At 42.0% G+C, this 22,728-nt stretch overlaps 1 protein-coding gene across 3 annotated transcripts in view; it reads left to right on the top strand.

Moving 5' to 3' along the window:
- Positions 1–770: 770 nt before the first annotated feature.
- The window catches only part of CLCN5 (chloride voltage-gated channel 5), a 167,623-nt gene continuing 145,665 nt past the window's right edge, over positions 771–22,728 (top strand). The window contains exons 1-3 of one of the 3 annotated variants that reach the window (XM_032619637.1): positions 772–978; positions 1,591–1,707; positions 3,067–3,223. In XM_032619637.1, coding sequence (XP_032475528.1) covers positions 3,208–3,223 — 16 coding nt within the window. In that variant the 5' untranslated portion in view covers positions 772–978; positions 1,591–1,707; positions 3,067–3,207. Of the gene's footprint in view, positions 979–1,590; positions 1,708–3,066; positions 3,224–22,728 lie in introns of all 3 variants that reach the window. The other 2 variants (XM_032619639.1, XM_032619636.1) reach the window with 2 other exon arrangements.

Raw genomic sequence — 22,728 nt, forward strand, 5'->3', positions numbered from 1 at the left:
ACTATTCATACCACTATTATGTGAGCTCGGACAACCTTTCTGTGCCTGTTTTCTTTTTTTTTTTTTTTTTGCGGTACACGGGCCTCTCACTGCTGTGGCCTCTCCCATTGTGGAGCACAGGCTCCGGACGCACAGGCTCAGCAGCCATGGCTCACGGGCCCAGCCACTCCGCGGCACGTGGGATCTTCCCGGACTGGGGCACGAACCCGTGCCCCTGCATCGGCAGGTGGACTCTCAACCACTGCGCCACCAGGGAAGCCCCTGTGCCTGTTTTCTTATGAATAAAAGTGGAGAAATAATAGTACGTACCCCAGTGGGATTATTGTGCACGTTAAATGAGATGAAAAAAGTAAAGGGCTTAGAACAGTGCCCGGCATATAATTAGAGACTCAAAATACGTGAGCTAATGTAATTAGTATTAGATTTCTACCACTAACTATTCTGTGGGCCAGAAGCTCAGAATAAACAGTTTCGTTTTAAGAACAAAACCAAAAAAACATACCGTAGGCTCGAAAGACTGAAACATAAAGGAGCATTTCTTTTTCAAAAGCAATTGACACGCCCAGCACTGGGTTAGGACCCGCCCAGTCCTCATTAAATATGGCAGCGAGCAGGGCCGACCCATTGCGGCTGCGCGCGCGGAAACTCCTCAGAGCACCGCCTTCTCCGCGGCTCTCCCCGCCCTGCTGCCTCCTGGGCGGGCATCACCTCCTCCGCGCTTCGGCAGAGGTGTGGGGAGAGGGCTGGACGGGGCGCGCACGCGCAGGCGGCGGCCGTGCTTGGCAGATCCTTGCGAGGCGTCTGTCACATGAGCCGCGCGCCCGCTCCGTTCCCCCTCCTCCCGGCTGGGCTGTGAATGAAGCTCTGCAGGCTACGTGGGGCGCTAGCTCAACTTAGTGTCCCGGACGCCAGAGCCGACTGAGCGCTTGGCCCGCCGGCGGCGAGCACGGGCTCTGCCGCTCCGGACCTCGGCGACAGGTAAAGACGAATGGGCTGTTCCTACCCCAGCAGGTCCTTGGCGGGCCGCTGGCCCCGGCCCACCCCCGGAGCACTCCCTTGGGCTCAGCGACACAGGGGAAGCGCTCCCCAGCTGGCTCCGTCCCCGGGAGATGGGGGTTCCCCGTGCCCGGCCGCTGCTGCTTGGCACTCGGAGGAGTTAGACCGGCCAGTTCTAGCCAGTGCAGGGCGGCATCTTCCAGGGAGCCCAGCCCTATTCTCCGAGCCAGGGTCCCTTCGCTGTCCCAGCGAAGTTTCCTAGCGGAGCCGCGCCAAGCCCGACCCGCTTTTGAATGGGGGAGGTTAGCTGCAGGCGTCCCTTTTCCAGGACTGGGGCAGGGTGGCTTTGGCTGGTAAAGCCCTGTCGAGGCCCCGTTCTTATCCATCCTGCTCTGGACTGGCAGGTTTGTGTGGGTCGTAGCGAAGCCGAGTCCACACTCTCGGAAAAGTAGTTGCTGCGTTTTCCTTTTCCCACTTAACGCGGGGAGCTGGTTCTCTCTAGACTTTACAGGCTTGCGCTTGAGCGCCTTCACCCACCCCAAGGGCAAAACTTTACCTTCACATTGATGCGCGTGTACTTTATTAATATTTCAGAGCAAATCAGTTTCCAGGAGTGCCAAGTGAAGTTGTACATGTGCCCGTGTGATAACGTCAGTGTAAGCTACCCCGAATAAGTGAGGGAAATCCAGAAGTGTGGAGTACAAAAAGCCAGTAAGAATCTGCTTTATGAACGCTTCATACATTTATTAGCAACTACCCGGGTTTGACTACGGAGATGTTAAATTCTCCTGGTCCCACGAGGCGCGGAGCAGTACTATTTAACTGCGCGCTAAATAAGAGGGAAAAAAAGGCAAACCAAAACAAACTGTCCTAGGTTCCAGATAAGTCATCAGAGCGCTTTTTCCTGGTGAATTCATCCTGGGACTTTGTGAGTTCCTAGTTTTCTTGGACTTCACAAGCCTTTCCTTATCCAAAGCGTTGTCTTTTCTCTATCGGCTTTTTTGGGATTAGTGTACACATTCACACTTTAGTCCTTTAAAAAAAAGGTATTTAAAAAAGGCCAAAATGATGGCTCTCAAGTTCGTATTAGTCTTCAGTATGTATACGTTAGCGTTTTCACTTAAGGGGTGGAGGTGTTGCTTGTATGAAAGCTATGGAAATAGCAATCTGCTTTGAAGTTCCCCAGGTCAAAAAGGTGAGGACTTTTTCTTAGAAAAAGCAGATTGGCTTGTATGCTACATAAGGAAGATTTAATGAAGAACTTGTTTAAATGGACAAGAAAAGCATTTAATATATTCACCTTCTGAATCAAACGAAGTAGTCAGACCTTTCATTTTTTTCTCCCATTCCTAGCGCCTTTCATATCCTTCCAGGTAGTACTGTCCTAAGACTGAATTTGACATTTTAAAAATAGGAATTATCTGAATTAATTTGGTTTTACTTAAATTAGCATTCTTTTTTTTACATTTTTCTTTTCCTTTGGTTCTTTTCTTTCCTGATTTTAAAAGCAGTCTATGCTCTCTACAGGACATTGGCAAAATGTGGGAAAATATAATGAAGCGGAGAGGAAGCACCACGACCTAGAGGGCATCGCTCTTCAGTTTTTATTGTGCCTTCTTTTCTTTTCCTATACGAGATCTGTTTTAAAACTTTTAGTCACAAAATTTCCTCTCCCTTCTACAAATTTTTTGTTGCAGAGTTGGGTGTTTTGGGGAGGTTGGGGAGGGCATCGGATATTATGCTGTTCTTCATTCCCCCAAAGTGTGGAACTTTGAGATAGGAGAGACACTTAATGGTTATCTCATCCAACCACCCATCCTTTGAGATTCTGAAACCCACTTACCGAAGATCCAGTGATTCATGCAGAATTGGACAGCACTCAAGGGCAATATTAACTGACTCCAGATCTCCCCTTTTTTTTTTTCTGTGATATCTTGTTGTTTAGGTGGAAACTTAACACTATCCATGTCTGCTTATCTTTGAAAGAGAGGTCCAGAGAGGGACAGGAGATGATTTTCAAGGATTTGAATGTTTTTCATTTAGGTATTGTTTTCCTGTTGATATTTTCAGGTTCTGGGCTTGAGCATCTTGCAGAAAACGAGACGACACAGCTGCTGTTCCATCTACATCCCAGTCGAGTCTCCCTACAAAACTGGGGGGTCCGGGAAACTCTGAGCCTGTGACCCCAGCGTGGGAGAGAATAGGATCAAGATGGCCATGTGGCAGGGTAAGAAGTTAGCACTTATGCCTTCAACTGGTTTTTCCTCCTCTGTTTTCTATCCCAGCCCAACCCTCCAAGCCAGTGGCAGGCAGCCAGGCAGCAGTTTCTTTAATTTAACCCTTTGTCTTCGCCAGGACAAAGCATATTGGTTTAAAAGGAGTTGCTGCTAGCTGGAAGTTCAGATTATTTTAAAGTAGGGGTAGAGGGGGGTGTGTGTTTGGGGGGGTAGGAGTAGCGGGAAAATGTAGTGCCAGGAGCATTTTCAAAGAACTCCCTTCATTTTAACATGTGCTCGTGGGGGTTATAGGTGAAGAGATGGAGGATATCTTTTCATATTTCTGTTTTTTATTTGGTTCCGGCAAATTTCTATCATAAGGTTTTCAAAGGTCGGGGAGACAGATGTCAGCACCTCCTTGACTTCCTCTTCGCAGTAAAGACTTGAAAGCATATTTAGCGTTATAATGATTATATTTGGTGATAGAAGGGAAATGCCTGTTTTAATATTATGGAACGACTTGAGAGCAAAGCTCAGTGATGTCTTGCCTGATAGACTGTATCCCTTGTGAACCTGTGAATTCTTACCACATATAAAGTTACTTTTTTTTTGGTGGGGTTGGGGATGGTGCCGTTTGGGAGAGTATCAGAATCTCCAGGGGTGTGTGGGATTTTTATGTTTATCAGAAGGGAATGTGGGTTTAAGAAATGGTAGACAAACACTACCCAAATTGGTCTGTGACCCACAGAAGGTTAAGGGCCACTTATATGCAGTAGAATGAAAGGAGCTTGAATGTCCATAAATATTCAGTAGGTAGGTTCGTTGGTGGTCTAATGTATCTTTTAAAACCGTCTCCAGTTGGTTACAGCCGTAAGAAGAATTTTTGATGTGTGAGGGTTGTCAATTTAAAGATACTTTTTGATGTGAGATTCGGCCTGTATCCCTGCTTTGACTCACACAATGGGCATTTATCAGGAGGAGTTTGAATATTCTTGTTTAAATCCTGAGACATTCTTTCATTCAACAAGTAGAATACAGAGATGAGTAAGATGCAGAACCCTAGAGGGTTCCTTGTCTTATGGGGGAGACAAACATACAAACAAATAATTGTGTCAGGTTGAATAAGTGTTATAATAGGGAGAGATGCAAAATGTGATGGACGTCCAGAGAAAAGCATGATGAACTGTGAGTTTTGAGCTGGGCTAAAAAAAAATGAGTGGGAGTTTGCCAGATGGGCAACTGAGAGAATTGCATCCTGGGCAGACAGAGAAGCACTGTTTGGGAACTTCCAAGTTGCTCTGTTGGACTCGTGTGAGATGTGTGGGCCACGACCTCAGATGAAGCAGGGAAGGTAGTTGGAGGCTGGATAACAAAGAACCTTGTATGTCCTAGGAAGGATTTTACACTTTATCCCGAAGACAAAGATTCTAAACAGGGAAGTAACATAATCAGATTTTGTTTTAGAAAGATTACTTTGGCAGCAATGTTGAGGTGGGGTTGGAGCCGGAGAGAATGAAAGCCAAGAGGCAGTTGGGAGGTTTCTGGTATATTGGTTTAGGGAAGAGATGGTGAGGGTCTGAGCAGAAGCAGGGGCAGCAAGGATAGAGAGAATGGGTTGAATTCTAGAAACGTCCTGTGACTAGATGCAGGGAGGAACCGAGCCTGGGTTGACAGCCAGTTTGGGTGCCTGGGGCCGGTGGTGCCATTCACTGAGATGGGGAACATGGGAGGTAATGAGAGGGGCATGGGGACTGTGGGAAGTTAGTGTGCCGCATTTGGTTTGGTCTGTTTTGTTTGAGACACCTGTGAGCTGTCAGGTCAATGTTTAAAAGACAGTCCTGAAAGTTATAGAATTAGAGTTTGTGTAAGTGGGGAGCTAAAGTTTTGTTCCTAATGATGCATAAAGAGCTTGTGTGTTTTCTCTCTTTTTGATGGAAATGTCATCAGTAGTTAATGATTTATAATAAAAAACATTTTAATGGATAACAATTCTTAATAAAAATGTCATAATTTCTTAATAAGTAATATATTTTGCTATCTCAGGCCCTGAAATCCGATCTGCTTAAGATTACATTGGAGGAAAACAATTTTTCTAGCATTAGTGAAGAGGGGAGTATTCCACAGAAATAACTGCAATCATTCCTTGTTTTCTGCAACCTCTGAAGTGACAAGCATAGTACAATGATAGTTTGGGTGGCGGTATGGTAGAGTAGTTAAAAGTATGGGTCTAGGTTCAACTCCGTTGGTTCTGTCACTTGGTAGCTGTGAGACCTTGGGCAAGTCCCTTAATCTCTCTGTCTCAGTTTTCTCTTGTAAAATGGGGATAACAATAGAACTCACCTTATAAGGCTGTTGTGATGATTAGTTAATATTAGACAAAACACTTGGAACATAGTAAGTGTCATATAAATGTGTGCCATTATTATTAGTAGTAAGACATTTAGAATATTGTCTATCATATAAGTGCTTAGTAAAATTTAGCAGTAGCTGTTATTGTTACTACTACTACTTCTACTGCTGTCATTATTATTTGCTATAGCCTGGAGTGGGCCTGGCACCCTGTTCTGTGGCGGGAATTTCAGGTTGTTCTTGGAAGGCCTGCCCTGTAGTCATCTGTTTGGGTCTTTATGTAGAGGTTAAGATATGAAGAGATCCTTAGAAAACATCTAGCCCAACCCCTAGAGGTTAAGTGACATACCCACGGTCAAACAGGTTAATAGTAGTGATAGAACTAAAACCCAGGTCTCCTGATTCCCTATTCCAGTTTTCTTTCCATGGACTCGTGGAAGAGGGAATGTGTGGGTCTGTCCTCAGTTCAAGGGAGCTCTGAGTCAATCTCTGGATCTAGTAGAGGAACTCTAAAAGCTAGAGGAAGCCAAGTGTCGTTAGTCTCTTGGATCAGTCCTGTCTAGTTCCTTCATGGAGAATTGGATCCGAATTGCCATGCCTCTTTAACATGGCCAACATTATTATTTTTGACTTCGTTTGATGGAGTCCTCTAAGACATTTCCTGGCCATTTTAAACAGAGTGTACTGGGCATAATTTAATATCTTTGATAACTTAGGGTCATCATTAATAACATCAGTTTCATTGGTCTAATGGTCAAGGAAATATTGGAGAGAATACTAGCCAGTTTAGGGCGGGATGAGAGTGGAGACTTGTGTTGTCAGATCTCATTTATTTATTCAATTAACATCAAGCACCAGTTGTGCACCAGGCACTGTGCTCAGCTCTAGAGATGCAGTGGTCAGTAAAAACAGGTATGGGCTCTGCTCTCACGGAACTTTACCAACGAGGATAAAAGTAGAATTTCAAGCTTATGAAATGCTTTATTTAACAAATGTGCTGAAGTAACTTGGAAAAATGACACCAACGTAAATTTAGAAGGATTAAAATAGGGTTTCTTAATAAAGGAGGCTGGTGCATCGGAATTGCCTTTTAAAAATATTCCTGCTCAGCTCTATTTACAATAGCCAGGACATGGAAGCAACCTAAGTGTCCATCGACAGATGAATGGATAAAGAAGGTGTGGCACATATATACAATGGAATATTACTCAGCCATAAAAAGAAACGAAATTGAGTTATTTGTAGTGAGATGGATGGACCTAGAGTCTGTCATACAGAGTGAAGTAAGTCATAAAGAGAAAAACAAATACCGTATGCTGACACATATATATGGAATCTAAATAAATTTAAAAAATATATATATATGGTTCTGAAGAACCTAGGGGCAGGACAGGAATAAAGACACAGACGTAGAGAATGGACTTGAGGACACAGGGAGGGGGAAGGGTAAGCTGGGACGAAGTGAGAGAGTGGCATGGACTTATAAATACTACCAAATGTAAAATAGATAGCTAGTGGGAAGCAGCCACATAGCACAGGGAGATCAGCTCTGTGCTTTGTGACCACCTAGAGGGGTGGGATAGGGAGGGTGGGAGGGAGACGCAGAGGGAGGAGATATGGGGATATATGTATACGTATAGCGGATTCACTTTGTTATAAAGAAGAAACTAACACACCATTGTAAAGCAATTATATACTCCAATAAAGATGTTAAAAAAAAAATTCCTGCTCAGTTCTCATCCCCCCCAGTTGTGATTCAGTCTTAAGACCTGAGCATTTAAAGAAGTGCTGTAAGCAATTCTGATGTGTAATCCTGTTTGGGAACTGCTGCATTAAAGAATTAAAAGTTAAAAAAAGAAATTATAAAGAAACTGAAAAAATACAGAATACTCATATAATCGTGGGATAGGGAAGATCTTTGTATGCATAATATGAAAGGTAGAATAATACAGTTTTAACTGTGAAAATTTAAAATTTCTGCACAAAACCATAAAATTAATGAGAAAACTGGAAACAGTTGCAAAAAGACTCATTATCCTTAATATGTAAAGACTTAACAGCTCAGTGAGAAAAATACAAGTATTTTACTAGAAAAAAATGTGCAAAGCGTGGGAGTAGGAAAATACATACTCAAATCCAAATGGCCAATAAACATGAAAAAATGTTCTATCTCAGTAGTAGTCAAAGAAAGGGGGAATTAAAATAGCATACTGTTTTTTCCAATATAATTTGCAGTGATTAAAAGGGAATGACAAAACACAGCTTTGGCAAGGACCCGAGGGAGCAGGCATTTGCATACACTTCTGGTGGGAATGTCAATTTGGCAATATTCATCAAAAGCTTTAAAAACCGTGTTTACCTTTTCACCCTGCAATTCCTTTTCTTGGAGCTCATCCTAAGGAAATAATGAAGGATGTGCACAAAGATGTATCAATAAGGATATCGATTGCAGCATTTTCTATACGAGGGAAAATTGATAACACTTGCATTCTGATGCATTGATACAATGCAATACTATAGTTACTAAAAATGATACTGTGGAGTTATTATACTTATTAACATAGAAATAGGTTCATGATATGGTGTTAAATGGTGGGGTTGGGAAGCACATCCCAAATTATCAGTAGTTAACAGTGTGGCCTCTGGGCTTAAGAGCTGGATGGAAATCCCAGCTTTATGAGCTTAGTGGTTTTGTGAAGTTACTTACCTTAGTGTTCCTCAGACTTCCACATCTGTTAAAAGAGGGATAAAATAGCAGCGAAGCTAACAGTTCTCAACTTGTACGTCCATTAGGATCACCTGGGGATTTTTTAAGCCCACCCAAGCCCAGGCCTCACACAGGCCGATTAAATCTGAATCTCTGGGAATGAGATGCAGCACTCCGGGAATTTTGAAGCCCCTGGTGACTCCAGTGTGCAGACAAGTTAGGGAACTGCTGAGCTAATATATAGGACGGTTGAAAGGATTAAATCAGAAAATCACGGTGCCTGGCATGTGGTAAGTACTTAATACATGATAACTATTATTAGTAACTGTTACTTTTTCTTATTAATAGTATGGTCCCATATTAATATATGTGGTGTGTCCATGTATGTTTTGTACAAAGAAAAGTCTAAGAGGATAGACACACGAGTATTTTAAAAAGAAATTGCGGTTGACTTTATTTTTACTTATTTGTATCTTCCATTTTTTCTGTACGTAACATGGGTTCCTTGTTAATTTTTAAAGGTATGATTTCTGAAGGAAATATCAGATATATGTACACAGCTTTATATACTAAGGTATTTATAAGTGGTGAAAAACTGAAGACAATTTCCATAGTAGGGGAATGTTAGTAAATTATGGCAGGTCCACAGATTAAAAATCCAGACCAATGCTGAGGAAAATCTTCATGACATAATGGAAGAGTATTGGGATTATTCCTTTTCTGTCTTCAATTTAAGTGGGGCTTTGTGTATATCTCTGTCTTTACATGTTATGTATATACCTGTGAATGTATATATCCACCTTTGCCAGCGTGGATCCCTCAAGTTGGGACTGCGTAACTAAAGCAGTTGCAGTTATATTTTTTTACAGCTTTTTTCCCCCCAAATGATTTGTAGTTGTGTGTGTAGCACTTTGCCCTGCTATGGGTGCTCTGCAGTAAAAACCAAATCTAATATATTTCAAAAAAGAAAATACCTATGAATGTGACAATAAATACAGAATAGATGGGAATTATCCAAAGTTGTTGACATGGCTATCCCTAGGTAGTAGGATGCATTTATATTTTTTCCCTTTTATTTTTACTTTCCAAATTTTATGTAATAAATATGTATTACTTTTAATAATTTGGAAGTGAGGTATAAAATAGCAGTGCCTCCAACAAAGAGTGAATTGTGTGGGCTTCTGGACAACTGTTTCAGCCTCTCTGTGCTCCCTTTGCCTCCAAATTAAAGAAAAAAAAACCAACCAAACTCCTGAGGGTTTGGTTAGAGCAGTTTTTTGCTACTAATACTTCCTCAAGTACTCTTGTAACTTTTAGCTGTCTCTCCTACTGACTCCAAAAACTCTTTTGAGAGTGAGATTGGGGACAGGGAAAGTGTACAAAAATGGAGAAATTACACTTAATTTAGTGTGGAAGTTACATAATAAGGTGAAGTGGCAAAATATGTCAGGTAAGGGTGAAAATAAAACAGTTGCAATGAGAAACTGTTCTGTTGGCTTCAGATCCAAAGGAAGTAAGTTTCAACTTTGCAGTTTTTTTTAAGCACATCACAGTGTATTTGTAAACACTCTGGTGATTTAGCTAACACTTGGGGGCCAAGGGGAGCATCACAAAGCAGTCAGTGAGTTGATAACAGAACTTCAGTTCTGAAATCTAGATGGCTGTGTGGCTTGATAGTTGGACCACCATCACCTAGGCAAAGCCATCTGGTTCTGTTCTGTTGATCAAAACGTTAGTATCTGTGTGTCTCATCTCCGACAGGTACAAGAAATGACTTCTTTGTCTCTCTGCATTATTGCCCTTCCACAACTCCTCAGCGGGGCAGAATGGGGGCAGGGGAGAAGGATTATGATGAAAAACGTTGAATAGGGGGTAACTAAAACCAGTCTTTCAGAAATTTTTTCTGTAAGAGCCAGTCATTCCTTCCCAAGCGTACACTGTGGAAGGAACATGGGCCTTGGAATCCGATACACCTGGATCTGAACCCAGCTCTGCCAGTTGGTAGCCAGAGTTCCCTAAGCTCCAAAAGCCTCAATTGTCTCCTCTGGGGTCAAGTGTAGTCTCTGGAGACAGACTCCCTGGGTTTGTATCCTGGCTGTGTCACTGATAGCTATGGGCAAGTTATTTCATCTCTGGGCCTCACCCTCTTCATCTGTAGAATGGGGTTAATAATAATCATACTTCAAGGGGTATATGGCCTTACTCTGTACTATTTACAATTGCATGTGAATCTACAAATAAAGTTTTTACCTCAATATAAAATTTTAATTAAAAAAAGAACAGGGGAACAAGGACCTTCTCCTACATAACAATAATAGTGTTCGCACGCAGGGAATTATCATCTATACAATAATTTTATCTAGTTTATAGCCTATAATTACATTTTTCTCAATTATCCTAAAATATCTTTTATAGCATTTCTTGAGGGGGCATTTAGTATCCAATCAAGGAGGAGGTATTTGATTATCTGTCCCTTTAATCCCCTGTTCCTTTTCCTTTGTTTGTTTCAATACATTGACAGTTTTGAAGAGTCCAGGACAGTTGTCATGTAAAACATTCCTCAGTCTGGCTTTGTGTGATTGTTTTCTTGAGATTAGATTCCAGTTCTGTGCTTTTGGCAAGAAAATTACATAGATGATGTTGTGTATGTCCCACTGCATTACATTTTGGTTGAAGACATGTAATGTCAGTTTATCCCATTATTGGTGATGCTAAGGTAATCACTTATTAAGGAGGTGTCTGCCATATCTCTTCATTGCTGAGGTTCTGCTTTTCATAGATAATTAATAAAAAAACTATGGTATGGTACTTTAAGACCTTGTGAATATCCTGTTTCCCAAATCATTCATCCAGTAATTTTAGCATTAATTGGCAATCTTTACCTGAATTGTTGAAAAATGGTAATTTTTCTAATTTTATCATCCCTCTTTTTTTAAAGCTAGAATTCATTTATAATGAAAAGTTCCCCCACATTTTATTTTATTTTATTAAATTAATTAATTTATTTTTATTTTTGGCTGTGTTGGGTCTTCGTTGCCACATGCAGGCTTTCTCTGGTTGCGGCGAGCGGGGGGCTACTCTTCGTTGCGGTGCACAGGCTTCCATTGCAGTGGCTTCTCTTATTGCAGAGCACGGGCTCTAGGTGCGCAGGCTTCAGTAGTTGTGGCACGTGGGCTCAGTAGCTGTGGCATGTGGGCTCTAGAGTGCAGGCTCAGTAGTTGCGGCGCACAGGCTTAGTTGCTCCGCGGCATGTGGGATCTTTCCGGGCCAGGGCTCGAACCTGTGTCCCCTGCATTGGCAGGCGGATTCTTAACCACTGCGCCACCAGGGAAGCCCCCTCACATTTTATTTTATTTTATTTTCTATTTAACTATAGTGGATTTACAGTATTGTGTTAGTTTCAGGTATACAGCGTCAGATTCTTTTCCATTATAGGTTATTATAAGATATTGAATATAGTTCCTTGCACCATACGGTAAATCCTTATTGTTTATCTATTTTATATATAGTAGCATATATCTATTAATCCCATACTCCTAATTTATCCCCCCCTCTTTGGTAACTGTAAGTTTGTTTTCTGTGTCTGTGAGTCTGTTCTGTAAATAAGTTGATTTGTATTATTTTTTAGATTCCACGAATAAGTGATACCATCTAATATTTGTCTTTCTCTGTCTGACTTCACTTAGTATGATAATCTCTAGGTCCATCCATGTTGCTGCAAATGGCTTTATTTCATTCTTTTTTATGGCTGAGTAATATTTGTGTGTGTGTGTGTGTGTGTGTGTGTGTGTGTGTGTGTATTTCTTTATCCATGCATCTGTTCATGCACACTTAGGTTACTTGTGTGTCTTGGCTATTGTAAACAGTGCTGCTATGAGCGTTGGGATGCATGTATCTTTTTGAACTAGAGTTTTCATCTTTCAGCTGGAAAGGATCTTTTGAGGTGATCTGTTTCCAGTGTCGCATCTTGCAAAGGAAGAAACTGAGGCCCAGGGAGACTCATTCTGGGTCATACAGCTGTCACGTGGGAATGCCAGTCTGTTAGCTCTACTGCATTACACTGCCCCCCAATCCCCCAGGCTTGACTATTTTATAATTTTCTATAAGTGTTAGTCTTTCCCTACTATTGCTTTTCCTACTTTATTGCTGCTTTGGAAAGTTTAGGGTTTTTTCCCCCAAAGCATTGTTTTGTCATTGAGGTTTCCAGGATGTGTTTTTCTTTTTCCTGTGCCTCTGTTAGCATTTTTGAAATAAACTATAGGTTCCTTAGGTTTTAACCAGGATGATGATTCAGAGCTTCCTGTTTCATGTAACGCTGTTCTGTGTGTGGTGGGGCAGGGGGAGGGGGGCACTATGGGTGGCAACAAATGCCGGATTCTTCTTCTTCCTACCTTCTGTTAACACGCAGGTATTTATAGCCCTGTGGTCAGACCAGAGAAGCTGTTGAGGAGTTAATAGGATGAGGTAACCCCCTTAGTAATGACATATTTTCATGCTTTTCAACCCAATACCATTCAGGGGTGAGGTAGCATTTTATTGTATTTATTTAGGATTTCTGCCCTGACTACTTCCATGAAGAGCATCACAGAAATTGCAACATAGAAATAAATCTGGGACAGGGACGATCTAGTGGCAATGAAATAGATGTTATCAGGTGTGTGAGATATTCTGGACACTGAAAATTTTTTTTTCCTTTTTTCCCCACCTCTTCTTTTCTTCTTCTGGCCCCCACACAAAAATATAAGCACACTAAATTACATCACTGACATCTCCTGGCCATAAAAAGTGTTCAGATATAGAGGAACCCCCTGGCCCTGTCTGTACTGGGTCTTATGGTCCTTCCACTGCCCTTCCTTGGCCTGGCCTGCTGTGTGGCCACCTATGACTAAGCACTGAATATTCCCAGGTTGAAATCATGATCTTTCCTGTTTAGTTTGAGAATGGTGAGAAGCAGGTTGGCAGGGGAATGGCCACCATCCAAATGCCCAGCTCTGCCAAGGGCTTGTTTTCCTTGAGTTCTGGACCCTGGTAATAAATAATAATAGTAGAACCTCTCTTCTTACATTCGCTGTGTTAATTGAACTACCATCTACCCAGATATCAAAGCCAAAATTCTGTGTGGCATCACATGGTTCTTGCTCTTCCCCATGTTCAGTCCACCTTTGGTGGCCTAGAGCATTTCAGTAGGTCACATTCCTGGCAAATGTCTACTTATCTTTCAGCTATCAGCTCAGAGGTCATCTCTTCTCTATAGCCTTTCCTGAAACCTTGCACATCCTCTGGTAAAATTCGCCTTTCCTCTCTTTGTGTGTTTCCACAGTATATTGTATATCCCTTGAAGGCATTGACTATTTTTGTTTAGCACTTTTGTTTTTGTGTCTGTCATGTGCCAGGCACCGCGTTAGGTGGGTGCTGGGGGTATAGTAGTGGCCACAAAAGTCATGATTCTTGTCCTCCTAAGTCTTACAGTCATATGGGGGAGTTGGAATGCAAACAGATAAATAGAGAAATATTTCATTGTGAAGTGTCATGAGTGCTATAATGTCCTCTGAAAAAGAATAATAAATGAGACATAATTTATTGGGAGGGAGGGTCTGGGAAGAAGTGACAAGTTCGGCTGAGACTGAAAGATAGGCAGCAGTCATCCAGGTGAAGAGTTTGGGGAAGAGCATCCCAGGCAGAGGAAACAAAGTGGAAATCCCTGAGGTGGAAAGAACCTGAATTCTTCCCTAGCATGGCCCAGTGGGGCTGTACCATAGTGAAGGAGGTATAAAGGGGCACGGGATGAAATTGGAAGAGTGGGGACTTCCTTGGTGGTCCAGTGGTTAAGACTCCACGATTCCACTGCAGGGAGCACAGGTTTGATCCCTGGTCAGGGAACTAAGATCTTGCAAGCCGCGTGGCACAACCAAAGGGAAAAAAAAGAAAGAAAGAAATTGGAAGGGTGGGCAGGGGCTGGTACACAGGGTTTTGTAGGCCATGTAACGAAGTATCCTAAGTGCAGTGTGGAGGCCTTGCAGATAGATTGGACAGGGCAGGGTATCAGTGAAGGAGAGGGTAGTGTCTCGTTCACCTTTGCATACCAGCTGTCTAGTAGAGAGTGCCTGCCACATACTATGGGTTCATTGAGTCTTTGTTTAATGAGTAATACTTGCCTGGCCTTCCTGCCACGATTGCCATGAAGATTAAAGAAGGTAAGATATGCTAAAGTGCTTTGCAAAATGTAAAATGTTAAACAAGTGTTATTCTAGATGCGATTCACTAGATTCTGTGCAGTGATGCTTACAGATGTTCACTACCACTGGGGGAAAAAACCCCCAAATTGTTAAACTAGCAAAATCTCTCTGGTGTTAGAGATAATTGTGTTGCCAGGAGAAGTATAGGTTTCTCTTCTGTGCTGAATTCACTCAATAAAATCTCCGAGCCTAAAGAATTCGTTATTGAAGAGCTGGATGAATTGTGAGGAATAGTACCTCTGAATTTGCATTTGGATGGGGCAAGGCTAATCAGGCTAATCACAGCAAGGTGTGGCTGCCACCAGCCGTGGCACCTGGTTTTCTAGACTGTGTTAAATAAAGTAAAAGATGTAACAAAATCATCAGTGTGCTGCTATTTTTTTTTTTTTTTCGGTACGCGGGCCTCTCACTGTTGTGGCCTCGCCCGTTATGGAGCACAGGCTCCGGACGCGCAGGCCCAGTGGCCATGGTCCACGGGCCCAGCCGCTTCGCGGCATGTGGGACCCTCCCGGACTGGGGCACGAACCCGCATCCCCTGCATCGGCAGGCGGACTCTCAACCACTGCGCCATCAGGGAAGCCCAGTGTGCTTCTATTTTTGTGTTAAATATTTAGTTCCCTATTTGAACTGCAGGAACTTCAGACGAGGTGATTGATTTTTAAAAAGCCCACCCTCTGTGCAGTGTTGGTGGGAGTATAAATTGTTAGAGCCTATTTGGAGGGCAGCTTGGAAGTCCTTATCAAAATGTAAAATTCACCTTTTGTCCCGGTGAATGTAGTCTAAAAAGGAACTGCACAAAAGTATATGTTACAAAGATGTTAGTTGCCTTGTTGTTGCCATTTTTTCACTGTCGATAATCACGATGTCCATCATGAGAGACTGGTTATACTAATAACGGTGTATACGCACTATGGAATGTATTTCATTAAGAAGAGTGAGATAGCTCTCCATATAATGACAGAGATTGATGTCCGAGATACATTTTAAGTGGGAAAAGAAAGGTGCAGAATGGTATTGTATGATCCCATCTGTACAACATAAAGAAGGGGAGAGTTATAGGATAGATAGATCTAACTTTGTAAATATGTATACTTACATATGCATAGACATTTTCTGGAATGATGCACATGAAACAATTATCAGTTGTTACTTGTGGATTAGGGATGGCTAGGGTTTTTTCATGTTCACTTGACACTTTTCTATACTGCTTAAGTCGACTTGCTTACAACAAGCTATAATGCCTTTAAATAATAAACTTTAAATAAAACCTGTATTCCACACAATTCTTTTCTTGACACTATTATACTAAGAAATAAAAGGTGTAATTAGTGGTTGAGGTGAGAGGTCAGGTCTGAAGCACCAGAGGCAGAGTTTGGGCAAATCTAAGGCCTCAGAAAGCTACCAGGGAATCATCATGACCAGGAGGCTTGGGGGGTGGTGTGGGGTGGGTGTGGCTCTGTTTAAAGCTTAATGCTAAGAAAGTGAGATAAAATTAGGTAAAAATCAGGATTTTGTTAGGTTTTTTTTTTGTTTTTTTTTGCGGGACGCGGACCTCTCACTGTTGTGGCCTCTCCTGTTGCGGAGCGCAGGCTCAGTGGCCATGACTTACGGTCCCAACTGCTCCGCGGCATGTGGGATCTTCCCGGACCGGGGCACGAACCCGTGTCCCCTGCGTTGGCAGGCGGACTCTCAACCATTGCACCACCAGGGAAGCCCAGGTTTGTTTTTTTTTTTTTGATGAAGCAATTTTAAGTATGTCATTAGTTTTGATCTGTGGGTATTTTAATACCTAAGTTGCATAGTAATTGTATTTTAGGACACAATTAAACAATTAAGTGTCTCAGTGTCTGGATAAATAGTTCTTGTTCTTGTTCAACTTGTTTAAATATTGTAAGTGAATGCTAGGCTACAGTTTCTTGAGCTTTTTGCTTAAGGACCCGAGGAGGAATGCAGGTATAGTCTTAAGTTTGAAGCGGAGAAGATTTAAGTTGACTATATTTACATAATAAAGTTTTGATTAAATTAAATCCTCAAATGCTTCAGGTTCATTTTAGCCCACTCTCCCCCCACCAAAAGAAGGCTTTTGCCTGAGCTACAAGAGGTAAATGGAATTTCTAGCTGAATGTTCTCTTGATTTGGTGTAATGAATATTTCCTTCACTCAACTGTGTGCACGTAGAGATGAGTCACTAGCCAGTCTTAACTGACCCTGGTTCTCTAATATTTGGAATTTTAGCCAGGTGATGGATGGTAGAAGACTTAAAAATGGGTTAAGAAGCCAGACATGTTTTACACTAGGATGTATAATTGTATGTGTAATTGGGCAGGTGGCAGAGGCTGGAGTGAGAAAGGCTAAGCAATTTCAGGCTGTAGATTGGTGTAGAAGGACTGGAATCATAAAGAGTGCAACTTTTGAGAGATGTTTCTGGTTGGTGAAACCGTAGAGCATGAGGAGTTGCCTGGAGTGTGGCTTTAGACTGAACCTGAACCTGGACCTGGAAGTTATGCTTAGAGAACCAGACAGGAAGATTCTTGTCTTTGCTAGTGATCAGAGAAGCTGTAAGAAACAGCCCCACCTTGGACTAGGCATAAAGGAGGGGGAAACTGGGACAAGAAACAGAAATCCTAGAAAGACAGAGAAGGTCCTGAGCGACAAATGGGCTGAACTTTGTATCTGCTGAGAGCCAGACGTTGACTGCCCTGTGTAGAAAATGTTGCTGAGAGGCCTCACTCCATAGTAAAGTGTTCTGATTTGACTAAGGTCGAGGAAGAGAAGAGAACAAATAATAACGGCTGTCATTTATCCAGTACCTGCTGTGTGCTTCTTCCAAGTGCCTTACATGCATTAAAAAAATAAATTTATTTTATTTATTTATTTTTGGCTGCACTGGGTCTTCGTTGCTGCATATGGGCTTCCTATAGTTGTGGCGAGTGAGGGCTACTCTTCATTGCGGTGCGTGGGCTTCTCATTGTGGTGGCTTCTCTTGTTGCAGAGCATGGGCTCTAGGCACGTGGGCTTCAGTAGTTGTGCTCATGGGCTCTAGAACGCAGGCTCAGTAGTTGTGGCGCATGGGCTTAGTTGCTCCACGGCATGTGGGATCTTCCTGGACCAGGGCTCGAACCCGTGTCCCCTGCCTCGGCAGGCGGATTCTTAACCACTGTGCCACCAGGGAAGTCCTGTTACATGCATTTTTAACTGGTAACTGATAGAGCCTAGATCCAAGGCAGTCTGGCTCTAGTGACCTTGCTGTGGTACTAATGAGGAAGTGAAACGATCTCAAGGCAGTAAGAAGGCAGAAGGCTTGAATAAACAGTTGATGGATAAGTGAAATGGAATTTTGTGGCCAAAATTCTGGATTCTTCCTAAATTTAAGTAATTTAGTGAGTATCTTTTGTGTGAAAGACACTGCTAGGTGTCACAAGTGGGACTAAGAGGAATCAAAAGTAAACACTGTCCTCCCCACAGCTAATCTCTGAGTAAGTTAAAACGTGTAGAAATAACCGTGACCCAAGCTAGTGTTAGATACACATGATAAGAGAGGTTTAGAATACCATAGGAGTTAAGCAAAGGTAAGGAGGTGGCACCTGAGGTAGACCGGGTAGTATGGGGTAGGTTCTTCTATAGTTGTTGTTAGAGATACGATTTCAGGCAGCAAAGTACAAGGTACATTTGAGAAAATGAGAAAAAGGGTCATGCCAGGCCTGTTATATGCATTATATGCATTGTCTCATTAAATCCTCATAACAACCCTTTATTGACCAAATGATTTAATGTCAAAACCAGGACACTTTTAATCAAATGGCATTAGTCTAGACAGAGACTGATCCAGGAAAACCGAGACATATGAGGCAGTTGGTATTATCCTCATTTAACAAACAAGGAAAACGAGGCTCTTAAGTCACATAGCAGGACGTGATAGAGCCAGGACTTGAATCCAACTCTGGCTCACAAACTAAGAGGTCCATACTTCATTCTGCCAGCAGTGGGGGCGGGGGGGGGGCGGGAATTGAAGGGCTTTTTGCGGAGAATGTCATGGTTAGAACTATGTAAGGCAGATGGGAAGGAGATACTGGAATTGCAGAGATAAGTTAGGAGATCGCTGAAAGAGATTCAGGTAGAACAGTGTGAGGGCCTGGATATAAGAAGTTAATTTGGGGGAATTAAAGGAAGGGATAAATGTGAGAGCCATCACAAAGGAAGACATGACAAAGCTTGATTACTGGTCAACTTTGGAGGGAGAAGAGTAAAGGACAACTCAGGATTTCAAATTATTTAGTGAAAACGTTGTTAACCAAAAGTAGCCATTGTAATGTAGAAAGGTAATGTGAGTTTTCATTAGCATTCTAGACTAAGAGGAAATCTGCTTCTCAGTACAGTTGACTTACTGGGTTATAATCAACAAATTATTTAACCCTCCTTTGCCAATATTTACTCACCTGTAAAATGTAGTGTTATCTGTCACTAAGAAGCCCCTGAAATAGCACAGCTTGTCTGAATGGTTTTTTTACCTCCATCTTTTCAAAATTTGAGAGCTTGTGCTCAGTAATGTGAAATTGAATCCCAGTGTTGAATACATTCATTTTTATATTATATCAGCAAAACAATAATCATAATATTGATGATGATGTGTTGTCTCCCTCTTCTGAACTTCTGCCTCTGTTACCGCCTTTAACTAACTGCCAGATGAATTCTAATGCCCGCCTTATAATATCTTTTCTATCATTGTCTTAAACTGTTTCTTAAAATCTTTATTATGGTTTAACTTGTTGAAATGTTTATCTTAGCTCCCCAGATAGAGTGTAAAATACTTGAGGGACAGGAACATACATGTTCCTAATGCCTTAAATAGAAGCACCCGGGAAATAGTTATTGATTTGATTTGACCAGTTCATATGGTACAATATGACTGCTCTCCTTTTGTTTTGTCCATTATACTTTATTAATATGGCCTCAAATAGTATTGAGTTTTTGGCAGCTACATCTTACTATGAGCTTGTAATGAGCCTAAGGCCTACTTCTTACTCCAAGTATGTCTATGTCTGTCTGTCTCTTTCTCTCTTTTTAATTATTTTTATTTACAAAAACCTTTCTATCTAGGCTTTTACTTAAACATTAATGTAGTTAAATTTTTATTTGTTTGTCTTGTTAAATTTGCATTATTATTATATATATTTTATGAATATCTTTATCCAAGTAATTAATAAAATTTTGCTTGGTGTATTAGTTTTCTGTTGCTGCATAATAAATTACCACAAACTTCGCGGCTCAAAACAATACCCATTTATTATCTCACAGTTTCTGTGAGTCAGGTCTTTCATGGCTTGGCTGGGTCCTTTGCTCAGTCTCTCAGGCTGCAATCAGTGTGTTGGTTGGGACCACAAGTCTCATCTGAGGCCTTGGGGTTTTCTTCCAAGCCTACATGGCTGTTGGCAGAATTTAGTTCTTTAGTTGGTTGTAGGATTGAGGCCTTCAGATCCTAGGGGCCACCTGTAGTTCCCCGCCACATGGCCGTCTCCAAAGGCACTTTACAACATAGCAGCTTAGTTCTTCAAGGCCAGCAAACCATAAAGTCTTTATGTCACCACAGCAAGAAGGAATTATAGTAATCATGGGAGTGACATCCATCATCCTTGCTGTGTTCTGTTGGCTAGAAGCTACTCACAGGTCCCACCCACCCTGAAGGCAAGGGCATGAACACCAGGAAGTACGAATGATTGGAGGTGGTCTACAAGTGACTGCTACACTTGGCATAGAGCTGAATGAGGCTAATTGAAGACGTGCAACTTACCATTAAGACATTAAGGGACACTTACTGAGTAAGGCTGCTCTAACAGCGGTGACTAACTTTATTGTCATCCAGTGAATTTTTCTTTTTCATCTTGCTTACAAAGATATAATGAGAGGTGATGTTCAGTAATTTGCCTAATATCATTCATCATGTGGGGCCTTCCACTGAGACAAAGAGCACTGGAGCAGGAGTAGACTTGTGGAGATGGAGATTGCGGTTTGGATGCCTATAGGTATCCGAGTAGAGATTCATCTCCCCCAGGTCTGGGGCTTATTAGAGGGTTTGGGCTGTGTAATAGAGATTTGGGAGTCTTTCATATAAAGATGGTAAATGGAGTCTAGGGTGTGTGTATAGTTTGAGAGGGGAAAGGTGCCAAGGGTGAAGTTCTGGGGAAACCCAAGTACTTTGAGTGAGTCCCCTGACCTCCCAATTTAACAACCCAAATGAAAAAGGAAACAAGTTATGCCACTTCAGAGGAAAAGTTGTATTATTTTTGTTTGCTTCTGTCTTCAGTCCCATCTCTTCCTGTCTATTCTAGGTAGCATGTATCCAATTATCCCCCCTTTTCTTCTGGTATCTTTTCTTTCTTTCCACTGGACCCATTCGCTAGACTATCCATAAATGTTGTGGTCTCCCTTTGCTGTGCCCTCTAGCTACTAATACCTATCTAGCAAGCAGCCTAACCTTTCTGGGCCTCAATTTTCTCAAAGATTGAGTGGCAAAATATAGGGAGAAGGTTATGATTTTTAAGAAGCCTCTTTCAGATCTAAATTCTGTTCTGCCACCTTATTTTTCTCCCCCTTTCCCTTTTTGGTTCTGTTGACAGTTCAGTTCCTTTCTGAAACTTCCCTCCCTTGGCCACAGGGTTGTTGTACTCTGCTAGTTCTCTTTCTGCCTGCCTCTCCTGCTGTTGCTTTCCTTCTGCCCCCTAATTATATCCATATTTGGGAGTGTTCTTTGCCTTTTCTCCCTTTATATTCTCTCCCTGTGAAATTTTGTCTTCTCTTCTGGCTTTACCTCTTTTGGTTTTTGATTATAGAAGTAACACATGATTACATGTTTATCTTAAAACAATAATACAGAAGCATCGTGAGTAAAAAGTGAAAGTTCTCTTTCAACCTCCTCCTTAGACGTAACCACCGTTATCATGTTGGTGTCCTACCTTCCAGGTGTTGAGTCACAAACCCATAAACTTAGCTCTAAACTCTACTTTTTCACCTATAACTGCAGTCTGAATACCCTTAACTTGAATGCTCTACTATCAGCCTATCAAATGAGTTAGCTGAATGACTTGGGCATGTGGTTGATGTGATTCTCTCTGTGGTTGTTTCTATTCTGTGGTTCTTTCATTGTCTAATATATATTTATTTTTGTGTCCCCATCGCATTAAAGATATTCCTTATATGTTTGGTTGATCCTATTATTTTATGGCTGATTAAGCTCTCATTAGTACTCCTTCCCAGTTCTAATCCCAAAGAAGTAGAATAACCCTCTGTCAAAACTTTAGATGAAAAGGTGGATGACTGGGTATAGGGCCCAGTCACTGGGAACCAGAACTTGTGAGCGGTTAGGTGAGTAAGAGGAAGCATGGGGATTTGTTGGAGGAGAATAAAGTGATGGATAGTTTATTGGAAACTTTGATCAGTAAATTAAAGCCAGGGTTCTAACGTTAAAGAAAAATATCATGGGCTCTAAAACTTAAATATCTTAATCTAAAATATTAGCTACCAGAATCACTATTTGTGTGAAAGCGTTGTTTTGGCTCTGAAAAAGATACATGGATAAGCTCTGCAGTGTAATGGGTCACTTTACAAAAGTATTTTCCGCTGTATGTTTATTAGACGCAAATTTACTGGTAAGGTCATGCCTTTTGAGAATCCAGATTGCCAGTGGAAGTTGATTACTCCATGTAATTTTTTTTTTTTTGCGGTACGCGGGCCTTTCACTGTTGTGGCCTCTCCCGTTGCGGAGCACAGGCTCTGGACGCACAGGCTCAGTGGCCATGGCTCACGGGCCTAGCCGCTCCGTGGCATGTGGGATCTTCCCGGACCGGGGCACAAACCCGTGTCCCCTGCATCGGCAGGCGGACTCTCAACCACTGCGCCACCAGGGAAGCCCACTCCATGTCATATTAATGAAGCTGTGTCATAAGCAGATGACACACTGAAAATTGCAGGTCTCTGTATAAGCTTAATTACAAAGGAATTGAGGGTTGCCTCAATGTCTGGAGGCATTTCTGGTTTTCACAACTGCGGGGGATGTTACTGGCATCTAGTGGGTAGAAGTCAGGAAAACTGCTAAATATCCTATAATGCCCCCCACAGCAAAGGTCAGCCCCCTACAACAAAGAATGATCTGACCCAAGATGTCAGCAGTGCTGAAGTTGAGAAACCAGGGAATTTGGGGTTGAGAGAGATCCATGGAGGTGGTCATTGA

Source organism: Phocoena sinus, chromosome X, assembly GCF_008692025.1.
Source record: "Phocoena sinus isolate mPhoSin1 chromosome X, mPhoSin1.pri, whole genome shotgun sequence".
NCBI lineage: Eukaryota > Metazoa > Chordata > Mammalia > Artiodactyla > Phocoenidae > Phocoena > Phocoena sinus.